Consider the following 18,419-nt stretch of genomic DNA (forward strand, 5'->3'; position numbering starts at 1 on the left):
TGATCCCCACTAGGTGGGTAGGGGAAGCCCATGAGAGCACCTGGAAGAAAAGACAGAGGAAGAAGAGGAACTGGGACAAGAATAAGATTGAAGGGAGAGGAAGGAGGGCACTGGGACGAGACTGCCAGAAAGTCAGAAGGACTAGCAGTAGACTAGACTGCTGGATCACTCTTGGCTGTTGCTTTTATTTTGTTTTATGGTGCTGGGGATGGAACTCAGGGTCTTGTACAAGCTAAGCAGGCACTCTACCATGGAGCACACTCCCAGCCCTTGGTTGTTGCTTATAAAACATTTCCTGCTGAAAGCTATGTACACTTACTGAGGAAAAAATCTGGAAGAAGAGAACCAAGAAGGAAATTAAAATTACTAATAAATTTGTCACCTGGAGTGATTTATTTTGTCTGAGCATTAAAAAGAATTTAAGTGGTTATGTGTGTGAATGTGAGGGGTGTTTCTTCTCTACTCCATATACAAAAGGGTGTGTGGACAGGGGTATGTGTGTATGCATATATGTATATACATACATAAAACAAAATTGAATGGCAAAGCATCTGCCTTGCATTCGCAAAGCCCTCGGTTTGACCCCCAGTTCCAAACAAAACAAAAAACAAAACAAAACAAAAAAAAGAACCCCACCCAAAAAAATAAGATTAAAAAAAAAAAAAAACAACCCTTTTCAGGGTTGGGGTTGTGGCTCGGCGGTACAGCACTCACCTAGCATGCCGAGGCCCTGGGGTCAATCCTCAGCACCACATAAAAATAAATAAATAAAATAAAGGTACTGTGACCATCTACAACTAAAAAATAAATATTAAAAAAAAATTGATTGTTGATCCTTTTTTGTATAACATTATAATGTGAACACTTCCCTATACCATTAAATGTTCTTCAAATTAATAAAATTTGAATAACAGCTGAATAAAATAGTATACTATGTGAAAATATCATTATGTATTTATTTATTCAGTAAATTAATATTGAATATTGAAATTGTTTATTTAGGCTGTATATTGAGTTTTGTTTTTCTCTTTAATTCCTGCCTTTTGGAGCAGTTTTATTATTTATTTATTTTCCCAGCACTGAGGATTGAACCCAGGGGCACTTTATACTCAACTTCAACCCCAGTCCTTTTTATTTTTTAAAAAATATTTTTAGTTGTAGGTGGACACAATACCTTTATTTTATTTTTATGTGGTGCTGAGGATCAAACCTAGGGCCTCATGAGTACTAGGCAAGTGCTCCACCACTGAGCCACAACCCCAGCCCATACCCAGTCCTTTTTATTTTTATTTTGAGACAGAGTCTAAGTTGCTGAGGGTCTTGTTGCTTGCTGAGGCTGGCCTTGAACTTGTGATCCTTCTACCTCAGCCTCCTGGGTTGCTGGGTTTACAGGTGTGCACCGTGGTACCCATGTGGGACAGTTTTAAATAGTAAAAAGTGCCACTTGCTTTGCAACTGGGATAATTCAATGTCTCTGACTCTGTTTCTTTATTGTAAATAGGGATTAATAATACCTGCCTTATCCATGTCATGATTTTGCTAAGAGATCATATATGAAGGATATTTCATATATGAGTTCTTAAGAGTTTACTTTGGGTGACTTGGTGGCCTCTAGCAGAGCAGGGAAAGGTGAGGGAAAGAAAATGGTCTGGATTCACTGTGCTGAGGTCTCTCCTGAACCATGAGGAAAGGCCCAGGGTCTCTGGAAGATGAGAATCTTGATCAGGAATAGGACTGGGCTGGACTTTGGCTTCAGGGAATCTTCAGTTTCATGTCATGAAAATGAATGGTCTTTTCCAAAAGAAAATGTTTTGTCAGAAAAGAGTAAGGCCAAGACCCCGTGGTGGGGGACACAGCCATGGGGGGGTCGGGGGTAGGGGAGGAGCCAAGAGGGTAATAATTATGAGGGAGATAGCAATAGCCATGGAAGAAAAGCACAGGGAAATCAGGATGATATACAGGCAGGGAAGTAAAATGTTTTAAAAAATGGGGAAGAGGTTGGGATTATGGAAATCCAGGTTCTGGGCTCTCTAAAAATTGTCCCTGTTTAAACTTAGCTCTGCCAGTGTCATTTAACTTCAATGAAATATGAAGTTAAATCCTGAAGGTAGAGAGGCCTAATGCAGATAAACAAATTTCCCAATTTCTTTACAATTAAAAATTAATCCAAAGAAAAATAAAACATAATTGGAGAATTAGAGGCCAATAAATTGTCTCTTGAAGCTAGTAGCTATTAAATATTAAAGTAAATTTACCTTTCAAGTTGTCACTGGACATTGTAAAACCTACCAACCCCATCTCAAATATTTTTAAAAAGTAATAACCTAAGGATTCCATGTAGGGCTCCTCTGACTGAGAAAGGGGAGTGGGCCTGGCCCAGGGCAGGAGGCTGCTGGGCCAAGTGCAGGTGTGGGGGGCTGTGGTGGTCTGATCTCTGGGTGGATGGATACATATAGGTTGAAGAAACTTAAGACAGGAAAAGGAGGCAAGAGGTAGGGGTGGTAAGAACACAGTGGAAGGTGTCAGAAGGGAAAAAAAGCAGCAATCTTTTGATATTTTAAAACCTAAAATGCCTCTGATCCTATTTTTTAAAGTTGTGTGTTTGGGGGAAAGGATAGACAAGCTAGAGAATGTAGTCTCCAGTTGCAGGGCAGCCAGATGTTTTTTGGATCCCCACGTAAACATTTCAGAAGGGTGACTCTTGTTCTCTTATCAAACCCTATTCTTTCCCAAATAAAGCTCTTTCACATCTTTTCAGGGTTCCTTTTGAACTACTCTCTTTTCTTTGGAAAAACTACATCTGCTTCTGCGGCTCAATCCAATTTTCTTCTTTGTACTGTTTTCACATAGTCCACCTTGAGTTTGCACTCTTGTGGTCAGAAAATAATGTCACTAAAAATCAAAAACTTAGAGACAACTCTGGAAACTAAATATGAGCCATCTAGCTCAGAATCTCAGCTTCTTTCCACTAATGCTGCAGCCTCAGCTTCGAGTTTTCTCTCCCATGTAGTCCAAGTGGTAACCATGCCCTGCAGAGTCTACATCTGAAATTACTCTAAATGTTGGTGTGAACAAAATTAGACCCAACTTAAGTCCACTCTGAAAAGGGAACGTTTGTCTTTGGTATTGTTCTTCACTCTGTTTGTTGATCTTTTTTTTTTTTTTTTTTCTCTCTCTCTCCTCTCACCAGACTCCCATGAGGGATGCCCATGGCTCTGAGGTCTTTCAAGGACCTTTTCTCCCTGGCAGATGCTTTGTGCTGACTCTCCCCCTCTTCTCTCCTTCGGTGGTTTGAATATGTTTTGTTCCCTCTAAAACTCTGTTGAACCTTAATTGCCAATGTAATAGTACTGACAGATGGTGGGACCTTTAAGAAGTGACCTGGTGAGGGGGACATTGCCCTCATGTATAGGTTAACATCCTCTCTGAGACTGGATTAGTGCCATGAAAGTGGGTCATTACCTAGTGAGGCTGCCCCTTGTGTTTTGTCTCTTTCATACGTGCCCTTTTGCCCCTCTATTTTCCTACTCTGTGTTGATACAACCATCAGATGCTGACCTTCCCAACCTCTAGGGCTGTGAGCCAAAATAAGCTTCTTTTCTCTATAAATAACCAAGTTTTAGGTATTCTGTTATAGCCACAGAAAGCAGACTAGGACACCTCCCCAAACACCCTTTACCAGCCCCTGTTCTGGAGCCTAAACCAGCCGATCCTTGTCTATGTGTTATTGGGTTAATGCAGGGAATGTCTGCAGCTTATAACATCGTGAGATACAAAGCCCTCAGTAAGAGAGGGAACCCCCAGGGTCAGGGTTCTGGGCACTATGGAAGTTGAATGAGGATGAAAAGCAGCCTGGTGCATCCATCAATCTAACTATGTAGCCCACCCCTTACAACAGAAATGTCTTTGGATTCATTTCCATGTATGAACTGTGTAATTCTGAGCAAGTTACCTTTCTGTGCCTTCATTTCCTAATCTAGAAAATGGGACTATTTATAGTCCTTAGCCCAGAAAATGGCTTGGTATGAGGGTTAAATACCATACAAACAATTAACTGAGTCTCCAAGACATTGAAAGTTCTTAGTATATATAAGATAAATAATAAAAATGTAATATATCACTATTATTTCACCAGTATCAGCCCTCTAGGGATGGCCCTTAGCTGGCAAGACCATCTTTGTGGTTTCTCATCTTGTTTGACCACAACTCTTTAAAACTCTAGTTTCTCTTACCAGGCAACTCTTATCCCAGTCTTTCCTCCCTGATTTTATCAATCCAATCCACAGAAAATCAAGGAACCAGGCCTCAAATGTGGTAGGAAAGCTGCCGCAGACAGCCACCATTCCTCCCTCCTCTATTCTATTCCATATTTGCTTACCTTCCCCCACAGAACCCACAGACCCCAAATCAGGAGCATGGGAAGTGCATGTTCACCAGCAATAGCTCTTTACAGAATTTTCTGCCTCATGTGAAACTGAATGCCTTTACTATAAAAATCTAAACAGGAGGTCTCCACCGGCTTTGTATTGCTAACATGCTTCCTTTTGGGGACTACAACAGTTCACAGAAAGCATATTTTACTTTTGAAACAGAACCTAGCAGCCAGTGGTTGCCCTTGTGGTTTTTCCACAGTTTAAAGCAATATTGGATACCACTAAAGTGCCTCCCCCCGCCCTGCCTGAGAACTGAATTACAAAATCCTGGTTTCTATTAGGGTGTGTCTGGCACTTTCTGTGCTGCCAAGCCCTCCATTTTTATAGCCTGCACACTGGTAGATTTTCCATGAACAGGCTCAAATTTATTCCCAGGCAATGATGTTTAGGAAACCCAAGATGAACATGAAGATTGTTCTAAAGTAGCCTCAGAATTTGTGCCATGCAGTTGCCTAAAAAGAACATTTCTGATTTATTAAAAAACATATTATACTTTAGTATATGCAGAAGGAAAAGAGTATTAACTCTTCTTATATGTTTTTTTTGGGGGGGTATTGAAAGAAGTTTATATTTTAAATTCTTCCTTCTTTTCTTCTTTGTTTCGGTGGTGCTGGGGATTGAACCCAGGACTTGGCGCATGCTGGGCAAGCCCTCTACCACTGAGTCACACCCCCCATCCTACCCTTTTATTTCTATACTGGTATAGAATACAGCCCAAACACCCACCTACACAGGCATTTTACATAAAGAGTTGGAAGGCAAGTGACTGAAAACAAAACAAAATTATTTATATAGTATTTTTATAGAGATTTACATGTGGATTCCAAAAGGAGTCAATGGTAACTCTGGAGGAAAATGAAACAGAAAAGTGCTAATGGAAAGTGTGACTATAATTTAGTTTGGCTGACAAATGAAAAAGCAGGTGTTATATATATATTTTTTTAAAGAGAAAAATAGCATAGGAAATACAGCTTTATATGTACATATTGCACACATTCTCCATTTCCAGAAGCCTTCCCATAAAACTCCAAAACCACATTGCCCCACTTGCCAAATCCTACATTATTTATTGCTGGTGCAACCCAATCTTATAGTTCGTTTCTTTTGTGTGTGTTTTTCTCTCCCTAACACAGCTACAAACTTCTTGAAAGCAGGACCACATATAATTTCATTTCTGTATACTACCATAGCATCCAGCACCTCTCTGAACAAAAAACATGATCTACCAATATCTGTTGGATTGTGGGGACTAAACAGTTGAGTGCAGAGCTATGAGGTCTAGGATGACTAATTTAATCCAGCAGTCTTCACTGTCTTAAAGAGGTCTAGGTAAAGTTAGCAGCTCAGCAGCCATCCACTGAATTCAGCTGGTAGACAGGGCCATTGCCACTATTGAAACTTCCCTAAAGAATCAGGTAGGTCATTGTGCTATCATGTACTATCCAGATCCCCTTCAGGAATGAAAGACTTCCTCCACAAGTTTCTAGGAGATCTGCCTGCAGAAGCCCACAACTGAAGGGAACAGTCTGACTCAAGGTCACACATTATTAGAAGGTCTGAGTCCCTCATCCCACCTCAGGACAGCTCTGAAGGACCATCTAGCTCCAGAGCCTCCTGTGGGCTCTTCTGAGGCTGTCATTGGGTCTACATTGCTGCTCAGCTTCTCCCTATGCCCAGTCTGGCTCCCTCCCCCGCTTCCCTTCTGCAAGTATTAATCCTAAGAAAAGTTCCAAATAATCCTTCTACATGATAACCTCTGCCTCAGAATCTACTTCCTGGGGAACCAACCTACAACACTGTCAATCCATGCATACTCCATCCATCTATCTATCCAGCCAGCCAGCATCCTGCTACTGTATTTAGGGCACCTGGGTGGTGTGGAGGTAGGTAATACAGAAGAAAAAGATCCAATCCTTGCCCTAAGGGAGCTAACTAATAGTCCAGTACAGGAACAACTATAAAATATGTAATATTAAGTGGCTGGTGCCAAGGGAGAACACATAAACAGTAACATCGTTGAGGGTGTAACCCTAGGCAAGGGAGGTCAGGAGTCTTCATACACTGGCTTAGCTGTGACTATCGGTACCTATGTACTGCCTCCCCATCCAATTTCAAGCTTGGGAGGACAGAACAGGCTGTGTCCTTATCTCTATTCACACTCCCCATAATTTCTAAGAGTCCAAGGCAGTGCAAGAAATCTTAAAACACCGGAAACAACACAGCACAACACTGAAGGAAAGCTCTGGCAGTTCTAATTTATAGAACAGGTTTCTGGTTGCTAGTCTAGTTTTTAAGTGAAAAGTTTTCTAGAGGCTCCTCAAAATGCTTATTCACTACCAGCCCAGTAACATCTTGGGAACATGAAGAAGTACAAGTCATGGTCTTGACTGTCAAAACAGCTACAGCTCCTTGTGTGGATGAGTCTGAAATCTTGCAAATTTCAAAAACAGGAACAAGAAATGGGAATATGACTAACAGCCAATGGTATATCATCCCCATGCAGTCCCTGCCCTTACTTGGCCAATCTATCCATCATCAATCTGTCAACAAAGATTACTCAATGACCTCTATCAGGAACCCAACCATGGGAATAGAAAATCCCTAAACCTCACAATCCCTCCAAACGAAGGCACCTGCGGAGTCTGCGGTCTAAAGAGGAAAAGACCCTTTAACCAAAACATTACTGCCAAGTGTCTACAGGAAAAAGAGGTACCCAGTGCTGGTGAGCATGTACAGGGTGGCAGAGTCTGTCTTCTGCATATCTCTGCCTGCAGAACATCTCCACTCAGCTGTTCTGCCCTCATCCCAACTCAACATGCCACCATCTCCTTCCACTCTCCTTCCACTCCTTCTGTACAATCTGTCACTAACTTCTGTTGTTGATTTCTCTGAAATGCCATTTGCATCCTTCCTCTTCTGCCTTGCCTTAGTGCTACCACCCTCTCAGATATTGTGGCCACACCCTGGAAGCTGAGGCTCCAAGCCTAGGCAATCCCTGCACGTCTCTATCTCTGCCAGACACACCTTCAGAATACCCAGCTCTCATTTGGTCATGTCTCTGCTTAACAATCATAGGTTCTGTCTCCCCAGCTACCATCAGAATCAAGTTTATAATTCTTCTTATAATTTACCTACATTCATCTCATTTTATGTCTTAGGACCTCCCGATATATGCCCTCACCTCCAGTTGCCTCCCTGTTATCTGTGCCTCTGCTCAAGCTGTGTCTGCCTCCTGAAATGTCCTATTGAATCTACCCATTGAATCTATCTACTCCTTGTTACTTTTTCACCTGGACCAAGCTGAGGACTTATAGAGACAGGAAGGGCAGAGTTAGGGGTTGGCTGTTTTCTAGTTCTTTTTTTCCTCTTGAAGTTCCTCTATCATACACAGACCCCCTTTTTGTGGAAATGCTTTTCTTTCTTTTCTTTTTTCCCCCCGGTCCTGGGGATTGAACCCAGGGTACTCTGCCACTGAACTACACCCCTAGCTCTTTTTAAGTTTGAGACAGGGTCTTGTTAAGTTGCCTAGGTTGGCCTTGAACTTGTGATCCTCCTGCCTCCACCTCCCAAATTGCTGGGATTACAACCATGTTTCACAGTGCCTGGCTGGAAATGCTTTTCTGCAACACCCATCCAGGCACAAGGATGCCCCATCAGCTTAACCTAGTTGTGGGTGGAAGGAGCTCATCTGCCTTCAGCAGACTATCTTGGTCTTCCAAACCAGAATGGGGAAAAAAGCTGACATTGCTAATGTTTACTCCCCTGTTGCTTCTTAGGAAAGACTCTTAATCACTCTCGAGTTAATACACCAAGCTCTAGGATTTCTGAGAGATGGATGGTGGGTTTGCCAAAGGGAAGACTGCCAAGTTGGGTCTCTGGAATGAATCCAGTGTTCCATAAACCCTGCCTCTTTCCTAATCATAGAAAGAACCATAAAATGACAGAAAGGCAGCAGAGAGCTGCAGGCAGCAGAATGACACAGAATTATCACCCTGTGCTTCCTAAAAAACAAAACAAAAAAATGCAGATCAAGACAAATCTCATCCCCAGCCCCCAACCCTCTTTTCTGCGGGGTGTGATGGATCTTCACTGCACGATGTGGGAAGATTTGGTAGAGCTTCTTCAAAGGGGTAAAGAATGAGTGGCCTGTGAAGACTGCCTTGCTAACCAGCCAGTAGGTGATGGGAAGGAGACCAGGGAGATGGTCATGATGGACAAAAATGGAAGGGAGGGAGGCAAGCACCTCCCATGCCTCCTGCCATCTGGAAGGGGTAAGATTTCTGGGGGTGGGGAAGGGAAGAAGAAGCAGAGGGAAGGGCATTGTCACTCTTTTCCCATTTGAAGCCATAGGAAAGAAGGAACCCGTCCCATCTCTAGGTTGGCAGGTGGATTGAGTAAGAGGTTCTCTGTTTTATACAACTTTCCCTAGAGCTGGAGGAGAGGGTGGTGAAAGTAGCAGGGTGGGCTGTTCCCATCTTCATACCTTGAGCTGGAAGATGAATGCAGATAACAGATGTGAACTAAAAATCTCTACACACACATACACACACACACATGCAGGATGCATCTGCTGAAAAGGAAAAAGTTTCAAAATATATCTCTTCAGGTAATTATAGTAATGTGATCATAATGACAATATTACTAACTGCTTTATATACACCTAGTGATCTGTTTATTACAAATTAGTGTAATATAGTAGACTAGAGTTCACTATTTAGATGTATCCTTACAAATAATCCAATCAAGTGATAATCAAAATAACAGCTCCATTTTATTGAATGATTACTAGGAATACCTTTCATGTGTTATTTTATGTAATCCTCATAACCTCTTTGTGGTATTATAGTTATCCCCACTTTACAAAGGGGGAAACTGAGGTTGTAGACGTTAAGTAACTTGCCCATCAAATGGAAACTTAAACTAAGGTCTTTATGATTCCAGAGTTCTGTCTCTTAACCTTACAAGGTCCATTTTATGGCTTTTTCACAAGTTCCAAGAGGGAAGGGAATTGAGGAGGTAGCAGTCTTATATCTCAACTCCCTACAAGGCGCGTACACTCACACATTCTCACTGTTATCTTTCTCGGTTGCAGACCCATTCACCTTGAAAAGACACAGGTCCACAAATCAATTTCAAGTTTCTCTTAAGGACAAAGGTCAATCCCTATGGATAACATACCTGCCAATTAACTGGTGTCTGATTCTGCAACAAGAATTTCCATTTGATAGGATGCAGCCAAAGCAAGATGGAGAATTAGAATCTAGTTTTAAAGCTTTGTCACAAAGGAGAATACTTTAAGACTGAAAATAATGAGACTGAATGACATTTAGCAGAATGGCTCATGACATTACAAAAAAATATTCAACTTGTGAGAGTCAAGCACATGAAGAAAGAAATGATGGCAGAAAACAGTAATGTGCAAACAAATGGTGTGAGCTCACGAGAACTGGCTGCCCTGTTCTTCATCAGATGCATCTGACCTTAGTGATAATGTTTGCTGTCAGCTGTGCAGAGGTGCTTTGGACATGAGCTGACATGAACATCTACAGGCAGGGATATTCAAAACTGAGGCAGGGTGGAGGAGAAGACACCAGGGTGCATGGGAGCTCTTTCCCACCCCTTTTCCCCAAATACCAAAGACCCTGGAGTTTTCCTGTCTCCCCACTTCTTTTCCCTCCTTTAGCCTAAGCATTTTTATCCTCTTGCCTCTCTCTCTCAATACTTAACTTCTGCCACCAGAAGAGGTTGTAGGTTGGAGTAGAGGTACCATGAAGAATTCTAGTTACTGCGATTGAGAGAGTAAAGTGTCAGTTTCAATGTTCCCCCTTCCCTTTGAGCTCTGGAAATATACTTAGATGTACATGAAACACTTACTGGAACTTTTAAAGGATGAAAGAAGATTGATAAGCAACCTGTAAAGCCAAATCTTGGTGCTTTACAGTCAAAGATACACAGGCAGGTAAAGGACTTGTGTTTATGAATTATATCCTCACATATCTACACAAAGCAGGTGGCTCTTGCACACACACACATTAATCCTCACATACAGGCATCTTGGGGATGTGTCACATTTCCTTTCTGCTAGTCTTCCTTCCCACCTGCCCACCTAAAGGAGATGACTACAGCTGCTCTATGAGGGGTATGGTGCAGCAGAAGAGAGTCACTGGGCCTTGGCTACTCCTTGTGAGTCTGGCAAGTCCTTTAACCACTGAACCTCTACAAAATGTAGATAATCATAAGGCTAGGTGCTATGTGGACGAAAGGGAATAATAATATGTGGGGTGCTATGCTGCCTGGCTCCTTAACCAGCCTTTCTGTACCCACTCCAGGTCGGATGGTGCCTCCGGTCATTTGGTCCCCACCCTTGGCACTCAGGTGTAACACTGGGGAAAGTGGGAATCAGACCCAGACCTCATTCTGTACCAGGAGGGTCCCAGCCTACAGGCACAGGGCTAACTTTCAGTGACGCATAGGTCAACGGGAGCTGGGGGCGCTGAAGGAGGGCAAGCGGTCCCAGGTGCCTGGACCTGTGGGCGGGGGGGCGGGGCGGGCTGGTGGAGGTGGGCAGAATCTGCGGTAAGTCGACCCACGGTTGTGGGTGGCTTCCTCCTGTTGCTCAGTATCAGGGAGAGGCGGGGGAGGACATTCATTTTGTCTCTAAGTAAGCATCCTCCCATTGCTTCGATAACTATCGATTGTGAAAAGCCGGTGGCGCTTCTAAGAGGCGACGCCCGGCTCCAGTGCGCCCCCGCGTCTGTTTTCGGGGACCCCTCCTCGGGGACTTCCTTTGCCAGCTGCACGGCAGGGACCGCAAGCTCTTCTGCACTGGGTTGCTTATCAGCCTCGGGAACCGCAGCCACCAGCTGAGGCTTGACTCCTGCCGGTCCACTCGTGGGGTCTTTTCTTTCCAGTGTCCCCTGTCACGCCCTGGGACCCGGTCATCTGCTCGGCTGCGTGGCTCCGGCATCTCGGGTTTGAGCACCCAGCCGGCGCTTGGAAAGTTATTTCAGAAGGCAGATGTGTTGCAACCCTCTCTGCAGCAAACTACAGGACTCGGATTTCCTAAACCCTTCCCCGCCCCCACCCAGCCCGGGCGACCCTAGCCCGCCGCGGGGGACCCACAGCACTGAAAGCCACCCGCAAATGCACCTCCTCTCCCTCCCGCCTGCCCAAGTGCAACGGGATGGTGGAGGAAGCCCAAAGCAAACTCAAAGCGCCGAGCAATCCCCAGCCCTGGCCTGCAAGGGATCGAGCTACAGGGATCGGCCTCCCGTCCCGCAGCTCCGAGAAACACTCCAGATTTTCTGCCCCAGTCTCTGCTCCTCTCCAGTCCCAGTCCTCCCAGCCGGGTTGTCGCGGTCCCTCAGTACCTGCGGCGGTCACGGGCTCCCCCTCGCTCTGTTCCCCGGAATCCGAATCCATGCTTCAGGCTGTTGGCCGGACGTCCACCGTCGCCTGCCCGTCTGCGGGGCGCTGGGGCCGGCGTCCCGGCTCGGGCTGCCGCGGCGCACTGGATGCGGGCAGCAGGGTGGCTGGAGTCCGGGTGGCGCGGGTTGGGCAGTGCGTGGCCGGCGGCTGCGGCCAGGGGGCGGCTCCGCTGAGGCGAGCGCCACCGGTGTCCAGCTCCCCGCGCCCGCCGGCCGGTGCCTGCGTTAGGCGAGCACGGGGCGGAGGGTGGGGCGCGCCGAGAGAGTGGGGAGGAGGCAGAGGCGGCGCGAGTGCCGAGGAGCGTCCGGCGCCCCGCGGGCTCCAGGCTGGGGTTAAATACCCCGCTTCCCTCCCCCACCATCGGTGCCCAGCGCCGAAAGCCGGGAACCCAAGGTTGTGCGGGTCAGCGATGCAGAGACCCTTTCCTTGGGTGTGGCCAAGTTTGCAGGATTCTTAAGTGAAAAAGTGCCTCTACCCGCTTTTAAGAGGTTCGGTGTTTTCAGAGTTCTGGGACTGACCGGGTTCGAGTCCGAGTCCACCGTTCAGAGACCTTGGACGAGACCTGTGTGGGTCTGTTTTCTCACTCGGAAAATGGGGAAAGGGGGAGAGGGATGGCAGTTTCCTTCTCGTAGGAATGTCGTGGGGAGTGAATACAATAATTCATGTGAGGGACCAAGCACAGGGCCTGGCACCTAGCGAGGAAGTGAACAACACACGGCCAGTAATGGTAACTCGAACTGTTCTTGGGCGGGACAGGTGAGGCAAGTCCTTGTGGAGCTGGTTCTGATGGCTGGGTGAGGCCAGGCACTGCCTAGCCTGGAAGGTCCGATCTGCTCTGCCAATCAAGCTGCCCGGCCACTTAGCATTCCCAAATTGAGAGGCAAGAATTGATTTTACACCTTTATTTTGTTGATGGGATTAAACAATGTAAAAACTTCCTCAATGTTCTCCTTCCACTTTCTAAAAAAAAAAAGGAAGAAAGAAAGAAAAGCATTTGTAAATTTATGTACTAATTAAGAGACTAAAGTAGGAGAGAAATGCACAGAGCAGGGAGGCCTTAGTTGTTAATTCTTGATTATCCATGCATTTTTATTGTCTCCCTAATTTACAGGCTCCAACATTTACACAACTTCACGCTAGCTTTTATATATATATAAAGTGTTAAGAAATTGCAAACTATTGATCCGAGTAAAAAGAAATCAGTAATACAGGGTCCATTAAATGGTTCCATTTACAGTGTTTCCTGTGCTCATTGATTTCATCTGTATAAGGAACCAGTGATGAATTTAAGTAGAACCATTTGAAAATTCTTTTTGGAGGTTAAAAAAACATGGTTGAAAGTTGGCAATTTTGTAGAATTCAACCTATTTCTACAGATGTGGAAACTGAGTCTCAAATAACTTCCCTGTGATCTCATATCCAAAAAGTGGGTAAGCTGAGACTTGAAGTTGGAACTCTCTGATGTGGCCACCTGTTCCTAACTGTTGTGGTCTAGTGTCACTTAACAAGTGAGTTTTGGCTTCTGGGTTAGCTGGGGCTGCCCTCCTACTTTAATGAAGGTCTAGCTTTACCAAGTGCAAATAACACTTTGCTTTGAGTTCTAAGAAAAAGTTTTCTGGATGACCAAATTCATGGACTTAGTAATACAAGTTGGATGAAGGTTGACGAAATGGTCAAAAGAGCCCCCACACTTGATGCACGCTCTAGAACAAACGGCCCACTTCTCTCTTTCCTCATGTGTTGGCATCTCCTTCATAGAGAGATTGTAAAAGAGTAAATGAAATAATGAGTGTGGAAGCTATTACCTAATGCCTGGCACACAGTTAATATTCGATAAGTAGAAAGAACTTTCATTCTTTGATCTGATGGATCCTGTTTGGAACAAGAAAATGTATTAAAACCACTTTCTAAAATGAAAAGAAAAACACAATAGCAAAATTTGGAAGCAAGTTAATACTCAGAAAACAAACAGCTAGGATAGTTCTAAAAGTTTGCTGTAAGAGCTTTTCTGTCTTAAGGTAAAGCAACAGTGGCAGCTTCATGGAACAGCAGCATTCATTGGATTGAAAAGGCTGTGTTCAGGTTCAGGAATGTCAGACTTTCTCTTTTGCCTTAGAACTTCATTCCTTGCACTTGGCGGGAGTTGTTTTTTGTTTTGTTTTGTTGTTTTTGGCTTTTGTTTGTGTGTTTTCAGTGGACAGGTGGTACAGAGTAAGTGCTGCACAGACACATCTATGTATAAAGTATAACAGCAGTAACTTAAACAGGGCTGCTCCTGTACTGGAATGTGATAGCAGTAGACAAGAAAAGGGAATGCACATTGACAACACATATATGCGCATCAGTCATCAGGTCTTTATGGAATACCAGTACATTTTGGCCCAGAGATAAGCGCTTGTGGGTGGGGAGGAGGAAGCACTGGTCAAAGTGTCCTGAAAAGTCTATGAAATCAGACTTAAAATAACAATACCTATTCATTTAGCTGTTCCTATGTTCACTCGTAGTATATTTCTACAAAGGAGGCAGGCATAGAATAAAAGATTGAGTGTGGAATTAAACAATGGAAAAGAGAGATCCAAACCAAATAATGTCTCCGTTCCAATTTCCTATGATATGCAATCTATTGTCATGGGACAAGAAGACAAAGGGAAATGACTGTTGGCATGCATGTGAATTTAATGAGGAGCATTAGTAGAACATACCTTATCTGTCCTCTCAGTATGGAAAAATCTGTGTTAGAGAAGGAAGTCCTTAAAATAGCATCCCCTGACCATCATCCCAACGAAAAACAGTGAAATCTCTGAAGTGGTGAATCTCCCTTTGTAAACCAATTCTGGTATTCTTCTTAAAGGGCGGGGGGGGCGGGGGGAACTCTTAGGAAAGTGAAAAGGGGAATGGGTTCTGCAGTTCCTCTGTATATTTTTAGAAGAGTGGCATCACTTTGCAAATTTGAAAACCTAGAGTCTGAGAGTTATAAACCACCTCCCTAAGTATTTCCACTACATCTTTTCAGCCTGGCAACTCTTCAGATGCACAAGTTTGTAATTCTCATTGGTCATTTCTTAACTTCAGCAAACAAAATCGTTGGCTTTTAAAGGAAATTGCCTGTCTTGTGGGAAAAGCATATCTATCTGTAAGGTGTCAAGAAACAGATAATAAAATAGATCCATTTCTGCTCACGCAATAATATTCCTTTAATCCGAGCCAGTGCAGTGACTCATCTGCCTGTCTCCTCTTGTGGGATGGAAAGGGAGCTGTCTGCAAACCTTCAGCAGAAGCAGGAGGGAGGGAGATTCCTCTCACGCTAGGGCTGCTGCTGTGCTTTGAAAGCCCAGGGGCTCTGCCACTGCCCTTTTCTATGGGCTGAGTGGCCCATAGCCCTAGGGTTTGGCAGGAGAGTCCCATTTTTAATAACTCATCTCAAGTTAGACACACTGATTTTAAGGACGCTTCTGCCAGGATTCAAGGTAGCTTCCGTGGGACTATAGATAATCTGGAGAGCAGGCTGTAAACTGGCTTCATATCCATTCAACTTCCAGGGTGCCTTGAAAGAGGGGGTTTTCCTACTTCTATTTTGCTAGCAAAAACAAGCTTTTATTATGACCCACTCCGTATTTCAAAAGCAATGCACGTTACTGTTAAAAAAAATTGGAAAAAGCATATAAGCAAAAAAGAGGAAAATAAAAAAATCTACTCATAATTCCACTAGTTGTAATCATTGTTAACATATTCTTAGAAAAATTATCCTCTTTGTATGTACAATATTCTGCTTTGTAACTTGCTTTTTTTTCTTTTACTTTTATGTTGTTAACATCATTTCATTTACTCTTTGGCAACCTGATTTTTAATATCTGTATAGCAGTCTAGTGGATGGTTGTACCATAATGTATTTGAACAATCCTCTGTTGTCAGGCATTTATATTTTTCCAGTTTTTGTTATAATAGCATCAGTAAATACCCTCATGTCTAAATCTTTGCAAACATATTTAATCAATGTCTGTAAACCTTCCATACCCTCTTTGGTTCACCTTGGAAGAGAGAAGACAAAAATTATAGATAACAAAATAATTGCTGTATATATATCCCAAGACGTTAAGTTTAGTAAGAATTCCAGAGGGATGATCACCACTGGTAGGCAGGGGGTGGGTTGTTTGAGTTCATTCTTGCATTCATTACACAATTGAGTTTGGAGGGGATTCCTATTAGTTTAGGAGAGGAGTAGAATGTTTCTTTCCACACTTTCTTTATGGGTGTGTTTTCTGTGCAGCCCCATCCAAGTCCAGACACCTCATGGGAGACAGAGGGTGGATGAGGCTGGTGATGCGGGCATTAGGCTGTTCTCCTGAGTTCTTAGCTTCTGTCTTCATGAGCTACCATAGGGTAGCTTCCTGAGAAGCTAATGCCATTTTAGTGATTCTAAAGCACTGACTCAGAGAAAAAGGGAAGTTGACAAAGAAGGAGAAAGAACAAAACCTGAGACCAAACCTCTGTTGCACCCCAGCCCAGCTTCCTTTTTTTTTTTCTTTAACCTTGAAACAGCAGCACCATGATGAGAGGTTCCTCCTCATGGGATGTCTCCCTGATCATATATGGTGTCTGGTCCCATGTGTGACATTTACTTTGGGAGCTGCAGGATGTGACTATGCTGCTATGCTGTAACTATTCTTCCAAAGATCCACACAGCCCCTATGCAGGCAGCCTAAGTGACTATTTTGTTGTGCCCAGCCTTTCTTCTGGACCCCTACACAGCTCTGTGACATAGGAAGGGTCAGTATTATTCCCATGAGAGAGAAGACAGAATCAAGTCTCATAGGGCTTCAGAAAGAACTAGAATATAGGCAGTTTTCAGGAAACAGAAGGGTATCCAAAGACTGGATAGGGACAATGTTGCCCCACTTTTTAAATGAAAGAAAGGAGTAGATCTCAGAAATAATCCACTGGGGGATTTCTTTTGTCACTCTCTAATAATTTTCTTTAGCTTCAACGTAGCCAGTATTAGCTGAGCACCCTTCTGCTTTAGGTGCAAGATAAAGGGAACAGACTGTCATAGACATCATATATTGTGATTTAAGTAAAGAATATGATGGATACCCATACAATTCCCTTGCTGCTCAGTGGACCTGGAGCTGGCTGAACAATCCTACCCAGTGAGCCCTGACTCATGGCAAAGGGTTAACTTGGAGGGAAGTCTTCAGTGGAGTGACATAGAGCTCTGCCCTTAGATCTGGTCCAACCAAACAAAAACAACAAAAGTGATTTATAGAAAAATTTGATGATTCTGTTCATCAAATGTGTAGATTCCCTAGCTAGGAAAAGTCAGGGAAAGTTTGGAATCATGGAAAAAATATGTGGGTCTTCATTGTCTATAGATAAAAATGAGTCAACAGTGGGATAACTTGTAGCTATATTGCTTCCAGAAAGCTAGGAATAGTCCTACTATACCGGAGCTGGTATTATGGACACCTGGGGTCTTAGGAACATGTGGTGCCACATTTTAAGGAGGCATATCAGGGAGGTCCCTGAAGAGGGAGTCACAGGATGATGAAAGAAATTTGGAAACCATTCCTTATGAGGAAGTTTGAATGTCACCCTGGGGAAGGAAAAAAGCAAGGAATGACTGGATTGACGCCCTCAGATGCATAATGGCTTAGATTCCACATAGGTGCAGTACTAATAATGGAAGTTATGAGAATGTGAATTTGGATCTTGGACCACTCCTGGCACGTCTATCCTCAGATCCATTCCTTGTCCTTTCTCTGTTCTGTATGGAAGAAGGATTGACCCTGTAGGCTGCATTTGCCTGGTTCCTGGGCCAGCTGGTTTCTGGATCCTGCTTATGGGAGGCATTGGCAGGAGACTGGAGCACAGAGGAAGGATAGCAGGGATGTTCTTCCCAATCCTCTATCCCTGAGTCTTGGCAGCTCTGACAGTAGCTGTACCTCCTCTGTGGCTCCAGCTTCCATCAGGTGACTCTAGTCTCTGGGTTCCAATAACTGCATCTCCTTCCTCTAGTTATGCCAGCCTGGAGTGTCAGTGGCTTCCTGCAGTTATTTAGGTTGTCTCATTGTCTTCTGCTTGGTTTCTCAGCTCTTTGATGACCTGTCCAGCCAGTTCCCTGTATTAGCTCTGTCAAAAATATATAAAATGCTTCCCTAGTTAGACCCTTTTGGTACAAAGACACAAGAAGAAGAAGTTTTTAAATGATTGTGACTGGATAGTCACAGGCAGGGGTACGGTGGGATAGTGGAATCCAGAATCTTTTGGATTCCTTTGGAAGTTGAGGCATAGAAGGAAAATCATATGCCCAAGTCCTTGGAGTGGCAGAGTTGGCACTAGAACTCAAGATTCTTCATCTCTACACCAGCACTCCTTTTATTTGATGTTGGCTCTCTCCTCCTGCACATATCTTTATTTACCACTCTCCCATGGTTTATGTTATTCATCCTTCTGATCTCTATGGAAGGGAAAATTGAGTCTCCTAAATTTGTGGGGTTTTTTTCCCCTTTTAATTCTCTTGTATTATGTGACAACTCAGTTCAATAATGCTTACTTGCTAAT

At 43.8% G+C, this 18,419-nt stretch overlaps 1 protein-coding gene across 1 annotated transcript in view; it reads right to left on the reverse strand.

The window, feature by feature from the left end:
- Positions 1-12,027, reverse strand: part of Tnfaip8l3 (TNF alpha induced protein 8 like 3) — a 35,724-nt gene extending 23,697 nt beyond the window's left edge. Inside the window, exon 1 of the mRNA XM_027926200.3 lies at positions 11,804-12,027. Within this exon, the coding sequence (XP_027782001.1) occupies positions 11,804-11,855 (52 nt within the window). The 5' untranslated portion in view covers positions 11,856-12,027. The remainder of the gene's footprint in view (positions 1-11,803) is intronic.
- Positions 12,028-18,419: the final 6,392 nt, after the last annotated feature.

This window comes from Marmota flaviventris, chromosome 2, assembly GCF_047511675.1.
Source record: "Marmota flaviventris isolate mMarFla1 chromosome 2, mMarFla1.hap1, whole genome shotgun sequence".
NCBI classification, from domain to species: domain Eukaryota; kingdom Metazoa; phylum Chordata; class Mammalia; order Rodentia; family Sciuridae; genus Marmota; species Marmota flaviventris.